A 21,784-nucleotide genomic window follows, 5' to 3' on the forward strand; every position below is an offset into this window, starting at 1 on the left:
AAAATTATTATTAATTAACCAATGACTAGTTTTGTAAATGCTGTAATAAAGCCAGTTGGTTAGAGTTTATTACTCAGTTCTCTCCCTCTCAGAGCAAATATATGCTCATAATCTTGATTTGCAGGATAGGAGCTTGGCTATAAGCAGTAAGTACCACATGTAATCTGTGACGGCTTCTGTGCTCATTGAAATATCAGGGCATTCATTTCTCAAGGCTTGACAATATTAGTAAATGGGGTGAATTTGGAGGTAGTGATTACTTTTTAAGAAGCTCTTGGCTTTAAAAGAAAAATCGAACTCTAAAGCATGTCTCAGAGCTGATTTTAATCAACTGTATTGAAATACAGAATTTTTCAAGAATTCCTCATTCAGCTATTGCCTTAAGTTGTATGTCAGACTAGAAGAACTTGTTGCTTCTTGTGATTCCGTATCTGAAGCTTTCTGGTAACAGAAGGCTCCTGGTCACGTTATCACATTTGGTTATGAAGTCAAATATTCCACTCATCTGTGTAAAATAGTAGGAATATTATATTCTTGGTTATAGAATTTTGAAGTTCCTCTTTAATTTTGTATCATGTATGAAAGAAGCTGTTGCGCTACCTGAATGGAAGACCTGAAGAGAACTAAGGATGTTGTGAAAGTCCTTTCTTTTGGGCCATTTAATCTTACATGACTGTGAAGATTCTCTTGCTTGTTTGCTAAGCTGAATTTTGTAATGTTTAAAAGTTAAAAAAAAAAAAAAAAGCATAATGCAGCAAATAAAATGCTTAATGGAATTCTTGCATTCACATTCTCACCATATCTTGCCTGACTTTTTAACCCTGGAGAGCAGATGTGACTGAGCCATGAAGAGCCATGTGTAAACAACTCCATAGTGAGAATGGCGGTAATGCATTATATTTGAGCCTCCTCCCTATTAGCTTCCTGTAAAAATAAAACAAGCCCTTCTTTTCTGCATGAAGTGTTGCAGTTTCTAGTCCAAGATGAATCTTGTTATCTTGGTTTTGGTATTTGAGGTTGGTTAGACTAAGTGCTTATGAAAGAATGTTTTTAAAATTAAGACTTTTAGGTGGGTTTGTCCCACTTCTCTTGTTTTTTACTTTGTGTGTGTGGTTTCTCTTAGTGGGTTTCCTTTTTTTCTTCTTGTTTTTGGAAAGCCTTGTTTAATACTGAGATTGATTGAATAAAAAACTGTTGATCAATTAAATTTTTTTCTAGTCAATTACAAATGAAATTTCCTGAAAAATAAGGTTTAAGGCAACACTTTAATAACTCACTGTTGGAATACTTTAATGTCCTCCCACAGGTCCGAGCAAATGCTCTATATTCATTGTAGCTTCTTCTGGAGCTAATGAAATTTCTTGTTTCTATCACTACCCGTCAAATATTTTCTGTTTTAATTACTACTGCAGTCATTCACCAGCTTTTAATTTACAAACATTCTTTAGTGTGGTCTCTGGTAGTAATATACCGTGATACTTTCTTCATAATCTTTTGTACTTTGTTTTGTGTGTCATCTTTCCACATGAGAGTTTTGTGTAATGCATTTGTTGATCCTTTTGGAGTGTAGGGATACTCTGCATCTTAGGATTGAAGCACTGCCACGTGAAGCCGAAGAGCTAAGTATAAATGACTGGATCTGCTGTACAAATTCCATCTCAGTCCATTGTTCCTATTGGCCTTGTCCTTTCTTGGGTAGTATAAGTGGTGGGAGCATCAGAGCAGTGCTTTTGAGGTACGAATGGATGCACTAGTACATTTATGCAACATTTCCATCTGCTTCATGGGCAGTTTCATCTGCAGTTCATTACCTTGCACAAGTTCTCACAGGAAAGCTGGTGGCTTTCCTGGTGAAGTACACTGTTTCTCAAGAATACTTGGTTTGGACCCACAGACTTGTAGAATTGCATGGCGCAGAAAAGTAATTCTGAAAGGTAGTCCAAGTATGAATTTCAAACAGAAAATAACCTGTGTGTTGATAAAATATAATAATAGTTACCGAGTCAACTTGCCCAATCCTGAACCTTAAAGAGTAGAAGTGTGGTAGGCTTGTAGAAGTATCAGGTATGGAGGTAGAATTTTATATGGAAGCTGCAGGGAAGGAAGCAACATATTTGAAAAGAGTACAAATGAAACATGGAATAGGGGTCAACAAAAGCTGACGAGGCTGGCAGATGAACAGGGAAGCAGTCTTTCAGTGTGTGCTGAAGTGTTCAGATCCTGAGTTTTGAAGGCTGCGCATTACGTGGATTTTAACACATGACAGTTTGATTCAGTGGAATGTGAGCTCCCAGTTATGTTCAGTTGAATTGCTCTACTATTTATCTTTGCTTTCTCTGCTGTCTTCCAGATCGTTTGTGCATAATAATGAAATACTCAGTTTCTTGTTACGGTATTTCTGCTCTTGTCTGTTTTGGAGCTGGAAGCCGATCACCTTGTTGTATATTCATGGACATGGGTTAGTAAAAAACCATGTCTGGTTTTTTGCTTTGCTTTGAGGGATTACCTGCACATTCCACCTCCCCCACCTCCTTTACCAGCCAAACAGCTGATGCAACTCTGCAAACTTTAGACAAGCCACCTGAGCAGTTAAACAGGTTCATTTTGGTTTCTATACATCCTGCCACATGCCAACATGGAGATGGGAGGGAAGACAGGTTGTGAATGTGTTGCACTTTATCAGAGTAGACTTTAGACTTTCTGTTGAATGTCTACAAGTGGTAAGAAGAAAGAAAGGATAGAAAAGGATCTGCTATTTGGAAGGCAAAATCAAGCCTAGGACTCTTCTGCAGAAGAATTAGAGGTAGGGTTGATAATCATAATTGTTCAGCCTGTAGAATTTTGTAACCTTTCTGTTTTCTTTTATAGCCTTAAGCATTGTGAGTTAAATTTCTCTTAGTGAATACTGATCTTATCAGGTTAGTCAGTAATAGACAAGAAGTTTTCAGCTTAAATGGAAGCAGGAGTGTGGACTTAAGTAATCAATGCTTTGCAGTGGTTCAAGTGTTGCCACAGTAAGTTTGATTACTGGAGGATGAGAAGTGAGTAACATCTCTAATAAATTAGAAGGTGATATTTTGTTAAGTTGGTACTTGAAGACCAATCCACAAAATTTGCACTGAGAAAGTAGAATGTGCATGTTAAAAACAGGAAGATTTTAGGTCCTTCTTGCTTTAGGAATGCAATGTGTTTAATCCATTTCCTTGCATTGTGTTTTGGCAGCCTGTTTTTTTTGCAAGTGGGTAACCATAAACTGTCTCTGTAGATAGTCTGATATTTTCTAACACATACATGTATATATACATGCATAAGACCAGAATACATATCTGACTCTAAAGGGATCCATAAACCACTGAGAGGATATGTAAGGTGAAAAGAGATTTGTTTCTCCCAGGATGTACGTGCATTCTATATTGGTTGCTATAAGAATGTAATAAGAAGTGAATAGACTACAGATAGCGTACAGACAGTAGATAAGGGTGTACCTATCTGGATCATTTTTAGTTTTTGCATTAATGTTTGGTGATCATTTTCATTAATTCCTCTTTCTTATGGTGATGTTACTTTGTGCATGTAATGCAGCCTTAGAGAAAATGAAAAACTTTCCTTCAAGATGGTATTTTTTTTGTAAGTTTATTATTTTATTCAAGCAAATTAAGGCAGTTCTACCAGCATTATCCTTAAGAGCATTTCCCTTATAATGTTCTTTAATATGCACTAAGAAAAATCGGCATGAAAGCTACTATATGTACAGAACATTGTTGACAGTATAGTGTGTACATCAAAAACAACAATCAAAATAATTTTCCTTTAATTGTCACCACAAGTTGAGGATTATCAAGTGCGTGTTGCTTTTTTACCTGATGACATTTACCTAAACCTCTTTTATAATTGTAGCTCTTAGCCCACCGAAGTCTTTCCATTTACCTGTAAAGAAAAATATTAAATTAATGTTTCCCAGTTTCTTTTAAGGAATATAATATAATTTTTTCATTATATTGATATTTTTCATAACCAGCTGTACTTTTGAATGCTTCTGTCAGTGTTTCCTGTTTCTCTTTGCAACAAATGGTGATTGCCATTAAAGTGTCATATATTTGTCCTTTGCCTAATTCACATTCCCGGGAAGTTCATTGTTCTCTGAAATGCTGTAGATACCCAAAGTGTGGGTATCCACACTTATATCCAGAGTTTGTGAAGGTTTAATTTGTGCTGCTAGCTGAAAATGTTGCATTTGTTTTTATATGTATATTTTAGCCCTTGAATTTAACTGTGGTAACAAACAAATAAATGTTGTATAAGAAAACAGGTGGTTTTGGACCCGCCCTATTTGTCTCTGACTCTTTGAGAGGAAAAGATTGACAGTGGCAAAACTTAGAAAAGCAGAAGCCAACAGCTGTGAACGTTTCCATTCTTACTTAGTCATCTGAGCTTAGTTGTGTGTGTCTTTCAACAAACAAGAAAAGAATAGCTGCATATGAACTGTGTGAGTCAATATATGGTAGCTTTCCGAGCAGATTCTGAAGGGGTGAAAACCCTGGTATTTTGTTAGTTTGTAGAGATGATATAATTTGTGTGTGTGTGTTTGATTCAAAGTCTTTATCACTATGCTAGCCAGTAATAAAGAAATGGACCACTGAGCTACCATGCAGAATAATTGTTTCAGGAGTGTCCCTTCCCCAGGAGCTGTTTGAAATAGCATGCACAGATGTACTTGTTCTTGGCTGGAGAGTCCAGGGAATGGTTTTTGTTGCATTGATTTTAAAGCATTTTCTCGCATGCATAACTGGTCAGCTTGTCCTCGGGGAGACATTTCACAGCTATTCTGTTTGGCTGAAGGAGAAGTGCTGTTGTGATGGCTTTCCATTTGTGATTTGGTAGGAAGAGATGGGTGGTTTTGACCATTCATTTTAAAGGTGGTGAATTGAGTAATTTTTCTTCTAGGTACAGGTTATATCAAAGACTATTGAGCCTGTATAAAACAATAAAATTAAGTGATACTGCAGCAGACATTAAGAAAACAAAGTATAAGAACTTATGCTTCTTATGTTGAGAACTTGTTTAAAAATAATGTTGTTTACCCTTTCTCCAAAAAGAAAAGATTTTTCAATTTGCCTGAGATTTATTTAATGTTCACTTTCCTTTGTAGTGTTTTCAGTCTTCTTAGAATTACCTTGTATACTTGACAAAAAGATACATTTTGTGGTAGACCAGCTGAAGCCAAAAGAAAAGTGCAGAAGGTTATGACATGGTTAAAAATTAGAAGTGAGAGCAAACATGTTTTACGTGCCTGTCTCCCTTTCTGCATGTTTACTTTAAGAACTGGTAATCAGCCCGTTGTATGGCCTTAGGTGGTGCTGTGTTTGTGCAGCTAAGGGTGTGTGTTTTCTTTGTTTAAACACAGTTTAGAGATTATTCTTTAAATTATGTGGGTGCTATATTTGATTTGATCTGCTATTTGAATCATGCCAGGTTTCAGCTGTAAGTTGTATTTTTGCAATTTCTCAAACTTGCCTTTTCCTTTTTAGTTCTGTCTGTGTAAAGCTGTAATTAGCAAGCCATGGTCTTGGTGTATGGTACAATGTTTTTATCAAGTTATAGAAAAAAAATGTTCCAGGCTTTGGCCCGTATGATTCTTATTCAGAAGCAGCTTGTAAATCTGCTTGAAACTGTCATTTGGGAAACCTTGCTTGGTATTGCTACCTCCTATATGTGTGTGTGTGTGTATACATGTAGATATGTATGTGTATATATATGCAATCTTTGAAAATGTGTCCCTTCATTCACTTATTCATGAAATCTAAGTAGTTCACAATAGCTCCTCTCTTTTAAAGATTACTCTGAATTGGGAGAACTTCCACCGAGATCCCCATTGGAACCAGTGTGTGAAGATGGCCCCTTTGGGCCAGTGAAAGAAGAAAGGAAACGGACACCCCATGAGCTTCGTGAGTTGTGGAAGAAAGCCATTATTCAGCAAATACTGCTCCTCAGAATGGAGAAAGAAAACCAGAAGTTACAAGGTTGGTGAAGTTCTTGATTACACCCTACTGCAATACAAGTTCACTTTTTGGTTTGCTCTGGCCTTGGCAGTGGATTGGACCAAGCCTTAACGAAACATTTTAGGTAAATCAGTTTAGCAGCAACTCCCTCAGCTCTCATCAGTGTAGGTTACAATTTACACTTACTTTTTTTATCACTTCACCTTATTATTTGTTTACTTGATCTTAATTGGTACTCTCTTAGTTTTACCATGGTTGGGGTTTTTCAGTCTGGTGTCTAGAAGTTCTTACAAGAATTCAGCACAATCATTTTCATGAACTGAATTCTTTTCTACATTCGCATCCATAGGTCATTGTCTAAGTATTGGTCATTGCAACGTTCTGTTTAGCCAGTCCTGGAGTTGAATTGAATTTCTTAAGGAGCTGGTTGTGGACTTCTGTGGGTGCCTGCCTGTGTACACACACTGCGCAAGCAAGGTTTGTATGGAGTAGTAATGACTTAGATCAGTCAGAAGGTTGATGAGAAGGAGCTTGAGAAACTGGAATTTGCAGTTGTTCTTAACCAAAAGTTTTCTGCAGCTGAATGTGTAGCTGCAACAAATCCATGGTGGCAATTTTTACACATGAAATGCAGCTGATTAAGAATACACATTTTATTGTAGCAGCTGCATACAGAATTACAAGTGATTGCTCCTTTGAAGATATGAATGATGAGGACAGAAATGTTTATCTGGCTGATTTTAGATGTTCAGGAAGGGAAGTAGGCACCTGGGTCCTCAAGGGGTGAGGTACCTGGCATGAAAACAGCAATTCTTCTTTACACCTTTGTGTAAACTTGAGAAAGGATTGTCATCCAGGAAGTACAACTGTGTAGAGAAAGGGCCCAGCGATGTGAAAAGGTCAGTATACCAAACATGAAATCCTTCTTTAAACTTGGTCTGAGATTCCTGGCTGGAAGGAGAAAATGCCTCTCTTGGACATTGGATATGGCCTCCCAGAACACTTAGCCCATCTGTAGGCTATTTGCTCCTAGTAGTATAGCTCTCCTATTTCAACCCTGATATCTGAAGAACACCTGATACCCAAATTTCCTAAGAACCCCACAGGTGACAGGCATGATCCCAGCAAAGGTACTTGCTAATCCAGTAAAACAAAATATGGCAATGGATACCAAATATACAATGCCCTTGGCAAAGGGGCCAAGACCATCTGGAGAAAGAGGTACTGAGAGCAATGACTGATCTCATCCCTTCAGCTTAGAGCCGTGCTGTCATAAATGAGCTTCTGTCAAGTTGTTCTGTAACTTGGAATTTTTATGGGACCTAGCATTTAGAAATAAATTTTCTCTGTTTCATATATTTATACTCCTGATTTTTTTTTTAAATTATCTTGTATTCAAGTTATCTGAATCTACAGCCTGCAGTCAAGTTTTTGGCAACTGCAGGGCATTAATACCCATGAAAATTTTAACAGGTTTAATCAGATGCTCCAATTTTGTCTGCCCAAAAGAAACAATTGCAAAACCATCACAAATTCACTAAGATGAGCATGTCTGAAGCTAGTTAGTGAATGAATGAGACGGGTGTTGGCATGACTGAAGACCCAGGCTGCGTAGCATGTATCGTGGAGTAAGGAAGTTGTCCTAGGTAGCTGCTGCATGAAGAGCTCAGGTGGTGAGGCAGTACTTGAAAAAACAGGTGACTATGCTGCAGTGAGCACAGCTTTGTAATGTAATGCCACATGTTCTGATGCTTTTGTCTCTGGGAAGTAAAAATAAATATTTTATGTGTGGTAATAATTTTCAGAGTACTACTGTTCAATACCAAACAAAATATTAAAATTAAATGTACAGTATGTTGCATCTTTACTGATAATGCTGAAGTGTGATATTGGGAATTGGGTAGTGTCAGTATCTAAAATAAGCTTCTTGATAAAGGCATATTCTCTCCTCAGTCCTTGCATGTCGCTCCTACTGTCGCATTTTTGCATGTAGCATAAGAAGACTGAATAAAGCAGAAAAGTCTGAAAAGACTGAAAAGTTGCCAAGCACCAGAAATCATTTGTTTGAAAAGGGGGAACATTGAAAGATTTCTCTGAGCTTGTTTTCATATAAGCTGAAACTTAAATGCCATTTTTAAGTTATCTTCAGATAATACCACCTGTGTTTTAAGGGTTTTTTTAATATTCTAATACATAAATATGTTGTATTTGATCTGAGGAAAACGTGAAGAAGTTGACAGTTTAGATACACAGAATCACTTTCAGTGTGGACACACAGCTACAATAAGACCATCAGGAAAAATCAAAAGCAACAAGAAACCAGGAATAAGAAAAACCTAAGGAGTAAAATTAAGTTACAGCTGTCTGTATCAAGATGGGTAAAGCATGTGTCGGTACACGTACAGCCAAAGTCATGGTTTAAAAGGAAATATACTACTTTGAAGTGAAAAGTCAAAAACTAAATAAACTAAATTGGAAAATATCAAAATGAAATACTATGAGGTCCAGATCTTGCAAACATTTAGGTAACATCATAACTCACATGAATAACCTCACTGAATGAAATCGTTCACATGTGAACATAACTATAGGATAAGGAGGTAAGGCGGACACTTCCCAAATATAAAAAGTTCTTTTCTTTTTCCATTTTTGAAATCTAGAATCTTGTTTTAGCCAGTGGGAGTAAAGAACAAGCTAATCCTTTGCGACTCTCAGAATTTGGTAATCTAAAAAACCTTAACTGCAGACACAATCTTAGAACAAGATGAGCTTAGTGTGTTGGCTATTTTAAAGTCATTATGGGCCATGTAAATTTCAGGTGATTTTTAACTGTTTAGTAAATTTATATAAACAAGTTGAACATACAAACAAGGAAGAGTTAAACTAACAAAAGATAACATCCTTTTAACATAGATTGTCTCAAGACTCTGATGCATAGGAGTGTGATTTTGTGAGTTCATACTGTGAAAACATCAAAAGTAGCAGTAGGCTTATGATGTATGGCAGTATGTCCCGAAAATGAGAGTATCTTGTAACATTACAGTGACGCATCATCACAACAATGAAGTACTGTGAATACATCATGGCAACTTAATTAAAAATCATTGTCACTTCATGGTACGCTATTTCATAAACATGGTTCCAAACTGTGTTATTTGTAATTTGCTCTATGGATGTTATTAAGGAGAAGTATTTTTTAATTTTTGTTTAATACTATAGAACCTTTTCAGTCCTTTATGTCTTTTGAACCTGTGCTCTGCTCCTTTTTGCAAGTAGAGAGTTGTTCTCTTGTCCTGGAACTAGGTGCGTTGAGTCCTCAGCCACATTACAGCCCAGTTAAAAAATTGAAATACCCATTTTGTTAAATTCTCCATAGACTTACCACAGTCTATGTCACTGCTTAGTGCTCTCTTTGTAGCTTCGTCTCAGTTTCCTTATAGCATTTTCTTTCAGCATTTCATGCCTTTTAGGAATAGATGTCTGACATCTTTCATCTGCACTGCACCTTTTTTCTCCATCTGAGCTGAAAGACCTTTTCTGGTTTTTCAGTCTCATGACCTGCACAAATTCATCCACGGTTTCAAAAGGTGCTTATTATTTAGTTTACGTGAATACCATTAATAAACTCTTTTTTCCAGGTACATTCAGTACTAAAAAATCCCCTGCAGAAACAAAACTTAAAAGTTTTGCTAGGAAATTTGAAATTCTCACTCCACTTCTAAACTTTGGAATTAACGCTCAGCTACAGAATTAATTTTCATTTTTGCCATGGTTCTTTGATGCTTTTCCAGCTATTGATTAATTTTTTTTAATCCCTTATAGATAACACATGAAGATACAGTGCAATGTTCTTATAAATTGTAATCCAAGAAAATCACCAATACTACAATGCATCTCTGCTCCAGGAGCTCTGATGATCTAAAATGTCTTATTTAAGACTGAGTTATGCATTGACCCATGTTTTGATTTCTTCAGTGGAGTCGTTAAGAGACCCTCATGTATATATATTTTTATAGTCCTATTTGTGTTCAGCGTTCTGAAATTTGCTATACTTGAACTTCCCTTTTATGTAGTCTATAAAAACAGACATGTGAATAATCACCTTTAAAGTATTTTTTTACTTTATCATTACTATTATGGAGCTCTATGCATAAGAAGTAGATAGAATCATAAAATCGTTAAGGTTGGAAAAGACCTCTAAGATCATCAAGTCCAACCGTCAACGCAACACCACCATGCCCGCTAAACCATGTCCCTAAGCGCCTCATCTACACATCTTTTAAATACCTCCAGGGATGGTGACTCAACCACTTCCCTGGGCAGCCTGTTCCAAGGCCTGACCACTCTTCCAGTAAAGAAATTTTTCCTAATGTCCAATCTGAACCTCCCTTGGCACAACTTGAGGCCATTTCCTCTCGTCCTATCGCTAGTTACTTAGGAGAAGAGACCAACACCCACCTCGCTACAACCTGCTTTCAGGTAGTTGTAGAGCGCGATGAGGTCTCCTCTCAGCCTCCTCTTCTCCAGGCTAAAAAACGCCAGTTCCCTCAGCCGCTTCTCATAAGACTTGTGCTCCAGGCCCTTCACCAGCTTTGTTGCCCTTCTCTGGACACGCTCCAGCACCTCCATGTCCTTCTTGTAGTGAGGGGCCCAAAACTGAACACAGGATTCGAGGTGCGGCCTCACCAGTGCCGAGTACAGGGGCACGATCACTTCCCTGCTCCTGCTGGCCACACTATTTCTGATACAGGCCAGGATGCCGTTGGCCTTCTTGGCTCATGTTCAGCCGGCTGCCATGGGTCCTTTTCCTCTGGGCAGCTTTCCAACCACTCTTCCCCAAGCCTGTAGCGTTGCATGGGGTTGTTGTGGCCTTGTTGAACCTCATACAGTTGGCCTCGGCCCATCGATCCAGCCTGTCCAGGTCCCTCTGCAGAGCCTTCCTACCCTCGAGCAGATCAACTTGATGTCGTCTGCAAACTTACTGAGGGAGCACTCGATCCCCTCATCCAGATCATTGATAAAGATATTGAACAAGACCGGCCCCAATACTGAGCCCTGGGGAACACCGCTCGTGACCGGCCGCCAACTGGATTTAACTCCATTCACCACAACTCTCTGGGCTCGGCCGTCCAGCCAGTTTTTCACCCAGCGAAGAGTGCACCTGTCTAAGCCATGAGCTGCCAGCTTCTCTAGGAGAATGTTGTGGGAGACGGTGTCAAAGGCTTTCCTGAAGTCCAGGTAGACCACATCCACTGCCTTTCCCTCATCCACGAGGCGGGTCACCTGGTCATAGAAGGAGATCAGGTTGGTCAAGAAGGACCTGCCTTCCATGAACCCGTGCTGGCTGGGCCTGATCCCCTGGTTGTCCTGCACATGCCTTGTGAGCACCCTTAAGACAAACTGCTCCATAATCTTCCCTGGTACTGAGGTCAGGCTGACCGGCCTGTAGTTCCCCGGATCCTCCTTCCAGCCCTTCCTGTAGATGGGTGTCACACTGGCAAGCCTCCAGTCGTCCGGGACCTCCCTGGCTAACCAGGACTGCTGGTAAATGATGGAGAGTGGCTTGGCAAGCTCCTCCTCCAGCTCCCTCAGTACCCTCGGGTGGATCCCATCTGGCCCCATAGACTTGTGAGCGTCCAGGTGGCGTAGCAGGTCGTTAACTGCTTCCTCTTGGGTTATGGGGGGTTTATCCTGCTCGCTGTCCCTGTCTTCCAGCTCAGGGGGCCGAGTACCCTGAGGATAACTGCTCTGACTATTAAAGACTGAGGCAAAGAAGGCATTAAGTACCTCAGCCTTTTCCTCGTCTTCGGTGGCAACGTTCCCCCCCGCACCCATTAAAGGATGGAGATTCTCCTTGGCTCTCTTTTTGTCGTTAATATATTTGTAAAAACATTTTTGTTGTCTCTCATGACAGTGGCCGGATTGCATTCTAGCTGGGCTTTTGCCTTTCTGATTTCTTCTCTGCACAACCTAACGAGATCCCTGTACTCTTCTTGAGTTGCCTGCCCCTTCTTCCATAAGTGGTAAACTCTCCTTTCTTTCCTGAGTCCTAGCAAGAGCTCCCCATTCAGCCAGGCCGGTCGCCTTCCCTGCCCGTTCTTACGGCACATGGGGACAGCCCGCTCCTGCGCCTTTAAGACTTCCTTCTTGAAGAACGTCCAGCCTTCCTGGACCCCTTTGCCCTTCAGGACTGTCTCCCAAGGGAGCCTTTCAACCAGTGTCCTGAGCAGGCCAAAGTCTGCCCTCTGGAAGCCCATGTTAGTGGTTTTGCTGGCCCCCCTGCTTACTTCACCCAGAATCAAGAATTCTATCATTTCATGGTTGCTAAGGCCAAGCCAGCCTCCGACCACCACATCTCCCACCAGTCCTTCTCTGTGAACAGCAGGTCAAGCAAGGCACCTCCCCTGGTAGGCTCACTTACCGGCTGCGTCAGGAAGTTCTCTTCCACACCTCCTTGACTGTTTCCTCTCTGACATGTTGTATTTCCAGCAGACGTCCGGAAAGTTGAAGTCCCCCACGAGAACAAGGGCTAGTGATTGTGAGACTTCTGCCAGCCTCTTGTAGAAGGTTAGGTGGTCTACAACAGACTCCCAGCAGGATATCTGCCTTGTTGGCCTTCCCCCTCATCCTTATCCACGAGCACGCAACCTTATCATCACAATCGTTGAGCTCTAGACAATCGAAGCACTCTCTAACATACAGAGCCACCCCACCGCATCTCCTTCCTCGCCTGTCCCTGCTGAAGGGCTTATAGCCATCCATTGCAGCACTCCAGTCGTGAGAGTCATCCCAGCATGTTTCTGTGATGGCGACTAAGTCATAGCTACCCCGCTGCACAATGGCTTCCAGCTCCTCCTGTTTGCCGCCCATGCTGCGTGCATTGGTGTAGATGCACTTGAGCTGGGCTATCGATTTCACCCCCAACATTGGTGAAATGTTGATGACTATATTGGTTTTGTATTTTTATTTGGTGTAGATCTACTGCACTAATATTTTTTTAAGAGCTGGGAAATTGAAAAATCCTGTTAGGAAAATCTTGCATTTGTTTCATTAGTCATCATCTCTCATGTTTCTTCAGATTTAAGAGTTGACTAGCTGTAAGGTACTTCATTTAACAGGCCAAACACAGTTAATATTGCATATAATATCTTAAAAAAAACCAAAAAACCCAAAACACCCCACAATCACAAAAATTTAGACACATAACGTTTCAGAATTAATAGGGTTTAATTTTAGGTGGATTGCATGGTGAAGGTCTAAGTTAAATTTTACAAATAGTAAACAATATTAACTGGTGCATTCATGATATCACTTCCTAGCTTCAGAAAACAATTTGCAGAACAGACGTCTGAAACTTGACTATGAAGAAATCACACCATGCTTAAAAGATGTAACTTTGATTTGGGAAAAAATGTTGAGTACACCTGGAAGGTCAAAGATTAAGTTTGATGTGGAAAAAATACACTCTGCTGTTGGGCAAGGTAAGCACAGTTTGTTATTTTGAGTTGTTGAAATGCATGTAAATTGTATTAGAAAAGGAATAGGGTGATATCTTAACCAGTCCTTATAACCAGATTCTCGCTAGAGCTGTTCCTCAGGTTGCTGACTAAACAAGTTACAATGTTCAGTATCTTCATGGTTACGTGTATTCAAGTAACAGTCCCTTTCAGCTGTAGCTGCAATTGTATTACTGGAGTTACTTGGTATTCATTTTTTAATAACATTTGTCCTTACAAGAGAGTTGTACAATACAGTATTACAATTGTTGCGATCTGATTTTATAAATCAAAAGTTATAATTAACGAAAAAACCCTGGATAATGCCGAAGAAATGACTGTGTAAATAACTGAAGAAACTGTCTGCACTATTATCTGGAAATTCGCTGTTCCACCCTGGGTGGTATGTGTGTATACAAACAGATACATGGATATCTCTGTAGAACTGCCTTTTTTCTGAGTTCAACAATGCGTTGTACCTGCAAACACCACTTACAGTCTTCCTCACACTGCAGGGCTGAGCAACCAGCCCCTCTCTCCACTGCATCAAAAGTAATATAACATAAGGGTGTTTTTTAAATGTTCTAATAATTGGGTTATGTTCCAATAACTGCTCTGATAATTGGGTTATTACTGGTAATGTCCTAATAATTGGGTTATTACTCAGTGTTATTTGTGCCATGGTTGGACCCAAAGGCCTTATGCTGAGTGCTGTATGTAGCCGATGGTGAAGATGGCTACTCCAAGGAGCTTTTTATAGTTCTATACAAAGCTTTCCAACATGTAAAGGAAGTGTAAAGAATTTACCACTAGCAGAAGTTTAATATTTTAAATATTGCACCTGCCTATATGCAATTATTCAAGCAAGTTAAACCAAATTGTCCATTTAAGATGACTAGGTAAGTCTACATTTCTAACAATATCAAATGCCCCAAGCACAAATCTCTGCAGAGTAAGGAAAGCTCATTATCACAGGTTTCCTTCCATTCATGTAAGTAAAGAGCTCTGTCCAGTCAATATTTAAGCTTGAGAAAAACTTGGTTTCTGTTGATAGTCCAGTGATACTGGCCTATGTTAGAGTTCAAACTTAAAACTTAAAAAACTTGGAGTGATGCAAAGTAAGTAAATAAATAAATAAAGCCCTCCTTAGTGGATTGCTGATAAGAAGCACATACAAGTAGCCAGTACATGGGGAAATTATCTCTAGCTCTTGATGCTATTACTATGCTCTGCTCTCTAGAGCCCAGTTGTTGCCAAAGTTCTTAGGGTGAAGTGATGTCAAATTTTATACATATGCAGAAATGAAAAATGCATTTGAATTGAGTTTAGCAAATTCTAGTTAAACCAAAACCATTAAAAATAACTAGAGAAGCAAGGCAAACAGGTAAGAAATGCAGGTTTCAGTAAGCATGGGGCTTACATTAGGATAACAAATATACAGTGTTGACCTATAATGTACACTGTAGTAGATGTTTAAATATAGTGCATCTTTCATTTAGGAAGTAGTAAACGAAATACTTTATTTTACATGTATGATGCAGCATACAGAGATAAACTTAATATCAGACTACTTCCTTAAAGGGAATTTTAATTCATTTGTAATTTTGCAGCTGTAAATGTGCACCGTTAAGCCAGTTCTACCCTATGTGACACATTCAACCTCTCTGAAGCTAATGGGATTTTAGATGTGTATCTGAAGAGGAGAGCCTGGCTCATTCAGTGTCTGAAACAGCACTTTCCCTCACTGTTTCATGTTGGAGACCTTTCGATAATTGGGTTTAAGTTCCCTAAAGTAATTTACAGAAACATTCTCTAAATGCACTTGTGATGTGGATTCAAATATTATACATTTCTACTAGCACTTCATTTTCAAGCAATTGTCTCTGGATTATGATAGTGTAGTAAAAAAAAGCATTGCAGAGATAAATTCATATCCTTTTGTGCTTATATGAGAGAAGGCAGTGAAATTGCTTTAATATGTTTTGTTATCTTTCCATGTAAGTTGTACGCTTGAGTCAATTTTTATTTCTTCTGTTGTTGTTATCATCCATATGTTACATATATCCCAAAAGAAAAAAGCAGTCCAAAAAACTTCAAGCCATAAGTCACTTTAAACAGTAATATCTGGTTCCAGTACATCATGGATTAGACAGAATACTTTCCCAAAGAATAGTGTATTCATTTCTTGTGTAGATGATTTAATAGTGCCAGTCTTGTGCTGAATAAAGTATGCATGTAACAATAACCTTTCTGTTACAGAGCTTTGCGTATAGATACAAATGAAGGCTACCATAAACTATGTGAAATAGTTAAATAGCGTTATCCCTTTTTATAGAGAAAGAAATTCAAGCTTTAAAACATTTCTGTGTGTACCAATCATTCAGCAAACCAACAGCAAAACTAGAAATACAATACTTGCTTTCTGATTATCTGCCTTCTGTTGTAGTCTCTAGCTCACATCTCATTTGTACTTGTTTATACTTTTGGTATGTGTGCATCCTGCCTTCCTAAAACTTACTCCTAACAACAGTGTCAGCGCTACATTAGTGAAAACATGTTAATTAGTTCTATTGCAGTGCTTTATTGTGTACTTCACATGGAAAAATGGGAGATAAGCATGTAACTTTTCAGAGAGAAGTATTGCAATTTTTGCTGCCTCTTCTAGTATTTCTCAGACTGGATGTAAGCAGTAATCTTAGACTTAGGCAGCTCACCCTGTTGCTACCTTAAATCTCTCCTGTTAAGATGCAAATGTCTTTTATTGGTTGAGGAAGTATAAGCACTGTAGTTTGATCTGCTTCTATGGTCTACTGGAGATAGCAGATACGGATCTAGCAGATAGGGATCTTCAGTTCCTCAATCCTATTAGCTCAACTGTAGCTGAACCCTCAGTATGACTACAAATTACTGTTTTAATGACTTTCTTCTCTCAGGAGTACCACGTCACCACCGTGGCGAGATCTGGAAGTTTCTAGCAGAGCAATACCATCTTAAACATCAGTTTACGAGTAAACAACAACCAAAGGACACACCTTATAAAGAACTCCTAAAACAACTAACTTCCCAGCAACATGCAATACTTATTGACCTAGGTAAGTACAGTAGTGGTCTGAAATTAAAATAAGGGGTTTATGATCTCTGGAAGAGAATTAAATAAAAGAAGGTAACACACATAAAGCCTCTAACCATTTAATAATAGGTTGTTGGTAAGAACTGCTTTTAACCTGGTATAAGTGAGAACTATTACTTGACACTATTAGGAAAATGCAAAATCTGCATTTCAAGTGCAGAGGTCCTTTGCAACATGTGGTAATAAGAGGTTGCTGAATGTAACTGTAATGCATCTGTATTTCAGATATTGACAGTGAACTCCACAGGCCCATGGAATACCAACTGTCAGAAAAGGAAGTCAATATTTAAGTGCAGACTGTTGAATAATGTGCTATTCATTCCTGATGTCCAGTGTTTGCTGTATCTGTTAAACACTTTTACTTGAAATAATACAGAAGTTTTGCTTTTTGCTTTTTTAAATTTTTTTTAATGGATAGTTGTTAGGTAGGTTATTCACACTGCCTAATTTGAAGCAGTAGCTGGCTCCTGATTCAGGGACAGTGAATTGGTCTGTGAAGGCACATATACTATATCCATTGAGTTTAGTAGAGAGACGTTAGGAACCAAGGCTCTTAAATTTGAAGTGACTGGTAGGAGGGCTTCAGGCTGGCTTTTGGTCTTCTTGAGTAGAGTTTTCCTTTTTCTTTCACATTTATTGTTCAAAGCTCAAAAAGTTTTTTCTAGTATTAGAAGGAAACATGAGAAAGGAAATCTAAATGGAATTAAATGATTGTTTTGGGGTAGGAGCAGAAGAGATTGCTCCAGATAATTGTAAAAGAGCAGTCTTCATATACCTCAAAAAGTTATGCCATTCTTAACCCTTCCTTTTACTTTTCCTGATCCTCTTCCTTTATCACTTTTAGTTCCCTTGTGTGAGATTGTTTTTCATTGATTGACTCTTGCTGCTGCTAGACTAAGATGATAATGAAATCCGGGAACATTTAATAAGACCAAAAGTCAGTATGCTCTGTAAGGTGTGGATCAGTGTTAAACATTGTTACTGTCTCTGGTTGCTGCTGCTCCCAGATGGTTTTGTTAAGTACCAGCAACCTCTCCATCTCAGAAGCTCCCACAAGTGAACCATTTTTTTCGTAGACCTCACAGAAGCACTTTTTGACATCCTCTCCATCTTCCTCGTGAAGGCTGTTCCCTTTTCTTTCCAGTCCTGCCCCCAACCAGCGCATGGCTGCTCCTCAGCTGGGTTAAGATATTGTTTTCTCCTCCCTTGGATATTTTAATTCAGTTTATTGTCTGAGAAACCAGGAGCTGGTGTTTTTCCAAGAGGATCCCAGCTCTTGTGGTGGGATAATCCCACACTGAACTCAGTGTTCATTATGCTCTTTCCTAATAAAGGAAAAAAATTAATAATGTCTTCCAGAGCATGATAGAACTTGCAACAGGCTTGTGTTGTGGGGTTTGTGGTTTGGGTCTGAGGAGTTGGGTGGGGCAATTTAAGAGGTCCATAATCACTAACTTTGACTAAATGAATTTGCCATGAAAAACTCCATCAGGGGAAGTTATGCACTGCAAGTAACCAAATGTCATGTGATAGAATGATAAAAATTTATGAGAAAATCTGTACTTGGTTTGATCTGAATGATTAATACCTATTGTATTAAGAAGTAGTACAGAGTTGTCCCATCATACTTCTTTATAACTACTCTTTATAACCACTCAAACAATATTTGAGTATTTTTCATTGCAAATGAAAGACTATACCCCCTCTCTTCCACATGGAAGAATTGCTTGATGAGGGATCACCTACACCCAGAGCTGTCCAGGGGCACCTATTTCTTAAAAACTCAATGTGCGGACTGTCTTCAGCAGGTATTGAACTGTGAGAAGATTTGTCAAGTTTAGATGGTGACTTAAGCTTTATATGGTAAATGAGAATATTTTCTCCTTTTTTGCAGCACTTGGTAAAGTGAGTCAAAATATCAAGGCAGTGCATAGAAAACAAGAATCTGGCAGAACAGGCATGTTTCTGCAGAAACTGGAGTGAGCTGAGGTGGGGAGGGTGATGGTCGATGCCACCTTCACTTTCCGCTACTTGACACGCCTGCCAGGTTTCGACTTGGCACTGGGAAAGTAACATTCCAAGGAGCCTTAATGCCAGCTGGGAATAGGCAGTTGCAATGTAGGCAAGTTTTTTCCCCCTGGACTTTGTCACACCAATTCTAGGAATTCCCCTGGATCGCACAGCGCCAGAAGCAGTCTTTTGTTTTTGAGAGACATTTATATGCAACCAGAGATTATTCGCTAGCAAGTACCTGTCGGTCAAGTCAGCATACCTGGTGTTGATACCCTGGCAATGAACACTGGGATTCTGTTGCAGTGAAGTGCCTCAGTAAGGGGTGAATAGTTTTGTGCTGGGTTAGTGAATTGAACACCTTCAGCAGAGAGGAGAGGGTTGAGACAACTCCTGGACAGTACGGAGCAAGTCAGGCTGAGTTTGGTTGGCTCACACGGCAGGTGGGGGCTTGCTGGCTCAGCAAGCTGTTCGTATTTTCTGCCTGGTTCTGCACATCAATATTTTTCTCTTTTTAGCCATGTGCTCTGCTTGTAGAAACAAATGACTGCATGTGTTGGCAAATTGGTAACTTCATGGTGGTTTTCATGCAAAGTGTTGCTTTTGCCGGGGAGCTATTTGCTAGCCCATTAGCTGAGGGAAGGATTGGACCCTGTTATTTCAGTAAGATGAAACTAGGAAGCTGAAGACTTCCTAGTTTCCTAGTGATTCACATTGAAATAGAGTAGTGCTGCACAGTAACAGACAGGATGACTGGAAAGGCAGCTGGAAGGAATTTGCATGTTCTGACTTGTGTTCCTTCAGGCTTTCAGAAGCGTTTTCTCTTAAATCTTTAAGAATCCTTCTGAAAGCATGCACTTCTCCCTTGAGAGAAAAAACTGTTCTTGCAACATGTGGTTATAATATTTAAAAAAGCTTTCCCAAATTAAAGATGTCTTGCTAACACAGTATGAGCCAAAGCTATAATAGTATTGCTCACACTTAGTTGAATCAATACATGTTCAGCTGTAAATAGTGCTTCCGGAGAATGAGGACAGCAGTGTGCATCTGGATGCAGAGGTAAGGTACAGCAGCCGCTTTCCTGGCCCAGTTTACATGTCACGGTGCTATTTCATTAGGTGGACAAGAACAAAGCCACAATTCCCTGAAGGCTTTTTTATGTATTTCCTTTTGTGGCCCCACCTCCACAACCACTGCAGTCACTGGGGATTTCAGGTCCTGAACACCAAAGTCATGCTCAGTAAATGATTTCTGCTCTCAGTAAGGTGGGGTAAACTGATTTCTAGATGCTATCAGTGTATGAAACCGCTGTACTCATCACTGAGTGTTTGCTGAACACAGCAGAAAATTATGTTTTGTTTTATTACATTTCAAAAATAAAGTAGTAGGTACTTACTTTCTTATTCTGGCGCTCTTGAGGTATCACAGTTCATTTAGAGTCTCTCTTCAGCAGGGCCAGGAGTTGTTTGCTCCTAGGTAAAAGATAAAATTCGTAGTTAAGTGATCACCAGGGCACTCAGAAACAAATCAGCTTCTGAGTTTAGCAGTTCTGCTCCTCCTCCATTTACTGTTTTTTAGAACTTCTTTGTATTTTTATTCCTGCTTAGCTTGTAACTTTTCTTCGTGACTTACATGAAAGGAGCCTTGCTGCGTGAGTGAGGCTGTACAGGTCTGCCTTTAGACCGTGCTGTAATAACTTGTCATTCACGCAGAGGATTCTTTTGCAAAGGAACACAAGCTCCTTCTTACTTGGAAGCTAGAAATATTTCTTCTGTAACGTTCCACTCTGTGATGGCCTGGCCCGGGGAGACCTGCTCAGGAACTGAATGCCAGTGTCCCGTGCGACAGGCTAGAGCAGCTACCAGAAGGCAGAAGGACTCTGCCCCGGGCTTTGTCTTCTTGAAACAGGAGCTCTGATATTATCTGGCAGCACAGCAGCATTCCAGGAGCTAAAGGGTGGGGTGGTATTTAACAAGTGGGCAACTGAAAAACAAGCTCATATACTAGAACAAAAGAAGTATTCAAATTTCTTCTCTGTTGAGGTATTTCAGAGGACAAATCTGATAGGGGGAGGGTTTTTTTCCTAGAAATGAAAATACTCCCTTTTGGAAAAGTTTTTGAAAAAAAATCTGTAAAAGTGAAGCCTTTAATGTCTCTGTTTACAGAATCACAGAGTGGTTGAGGTTGGAAGGGAGCTTTTGAGATCATCTAGTCCAACCCCCCTGCTCAAAGCAGGTTCATATAAAGCAGGTTGCCCAGGACCATGTTTGCTCAGGTTGTGAATATGTCCATAGATGGAGACTCCGCAACCTCTCTGGGCAGCCTGTGCCGGTGTCTGGCCACCCCTAAAATAAAAAAAGATTTTTTTCTTATGTTAGCTGCAATTTCCTGTATTTCAATTTGTGCCCATTGCCTCTCGTCCAGTCAGTGGGCACTACTGAGAAGAGCCTGGCTCCCTCTTCTTCATTCCCTCCCACTGGGTATTTGTGCACGTTGATAAGATCCCCCTGAACCTTTTCTTCTCCAGGCTGAACAGTCCCAGGTCTCTCAGCCTTTCTTCATAGGAGAGATGCTTCAGTCCCTTCATCATCCTAGTGGCCCTTTGCTGGACTCTCTCCAGTATGTCCACGTCTCTCTTGTACTGGGGAGCCCAGAACTAATCACAGCCCGTTGCTACCAAGAGAAAATTCTGCTCCGACAACTGACTCCCACTCTTCAAGTACTTGTCACTTGTGCTGGTGCTCATGGGACGCCTCCTGGAGCTGACACAGCTGAGCAACAGGGCAGAACAACTAACCTCATGTAAAAGGGGATTTTTCTGCCAGGTTGGTGAACTGGATCAGCTCATGGAAGAGTCTGAGCTTCATGCTGCAGGAAAGGAGGAAGAACCCATAAGGCTGGGAGGGGCAAAGGCAAGGAGGGAGGTGACGAGAGACATATTTACTGGGAAAAAAGACAAGAAGAAAAGAGAGAGGGAAGGGGCCCCAACCCAGAGAGCTCAGATGTTCTAAGTCTGTGCCTGGATCCTAACAGTTGTCTAAAAACTTAACACTTTTTAATCAAGAAAAGAGGACTGGGTGACTTGTCCAACCACTGAATCGAGTCTCCCACTATTCCAGGCAACCAGCCCCTATAAGCCCTTTAACAAA

The 21,784-nt window shown here is 39.9% G+C and overlaps 1 protein-coding gene across 2 annotated transcripts in view; it reads left to right on the top strand.

The window, feature by feature from the left end:
• Positions 1–21,784, top strand: part of TBC1D1 (TBC1 domain family member 1) — a 121,458-nt gene that overhangs the window by 87,519 nt on the left and 12,155 nt on the right. For both annotated transcript variants that reach the window (XM_075148901.1, XM_075148902.1), the window contains 3 exons: positions 5,835–6,020; positions 13,319–13,480; positions 16,429–16,587. In XM_075148901.1, the coding sequence (XP_075005002.1) occupies positions 5,835–6,020; positions 13,319–13,480; positions 16,429–16,587 (507 nt within the window). The remainder of the gene's footprint in view (positions 1–5,834; positions 6,021–13,318; positions 13,481–16,428; positions 16,588–21,784) is intronic.

This window comes from Calonectris borealis, chromosome 4 (assembly GCF_964195595.1).
Source record: "Calonectris borealis chromosome 4, bCalBor7.hap1.2, whole genome shotgun sequence".
Classification (NCBI taxonomy): Eukaryota; Metazoa; Chordata; class Aves; order Procellariiformes; family Procellariidae; genus Calonectris; species Calonectris borealis.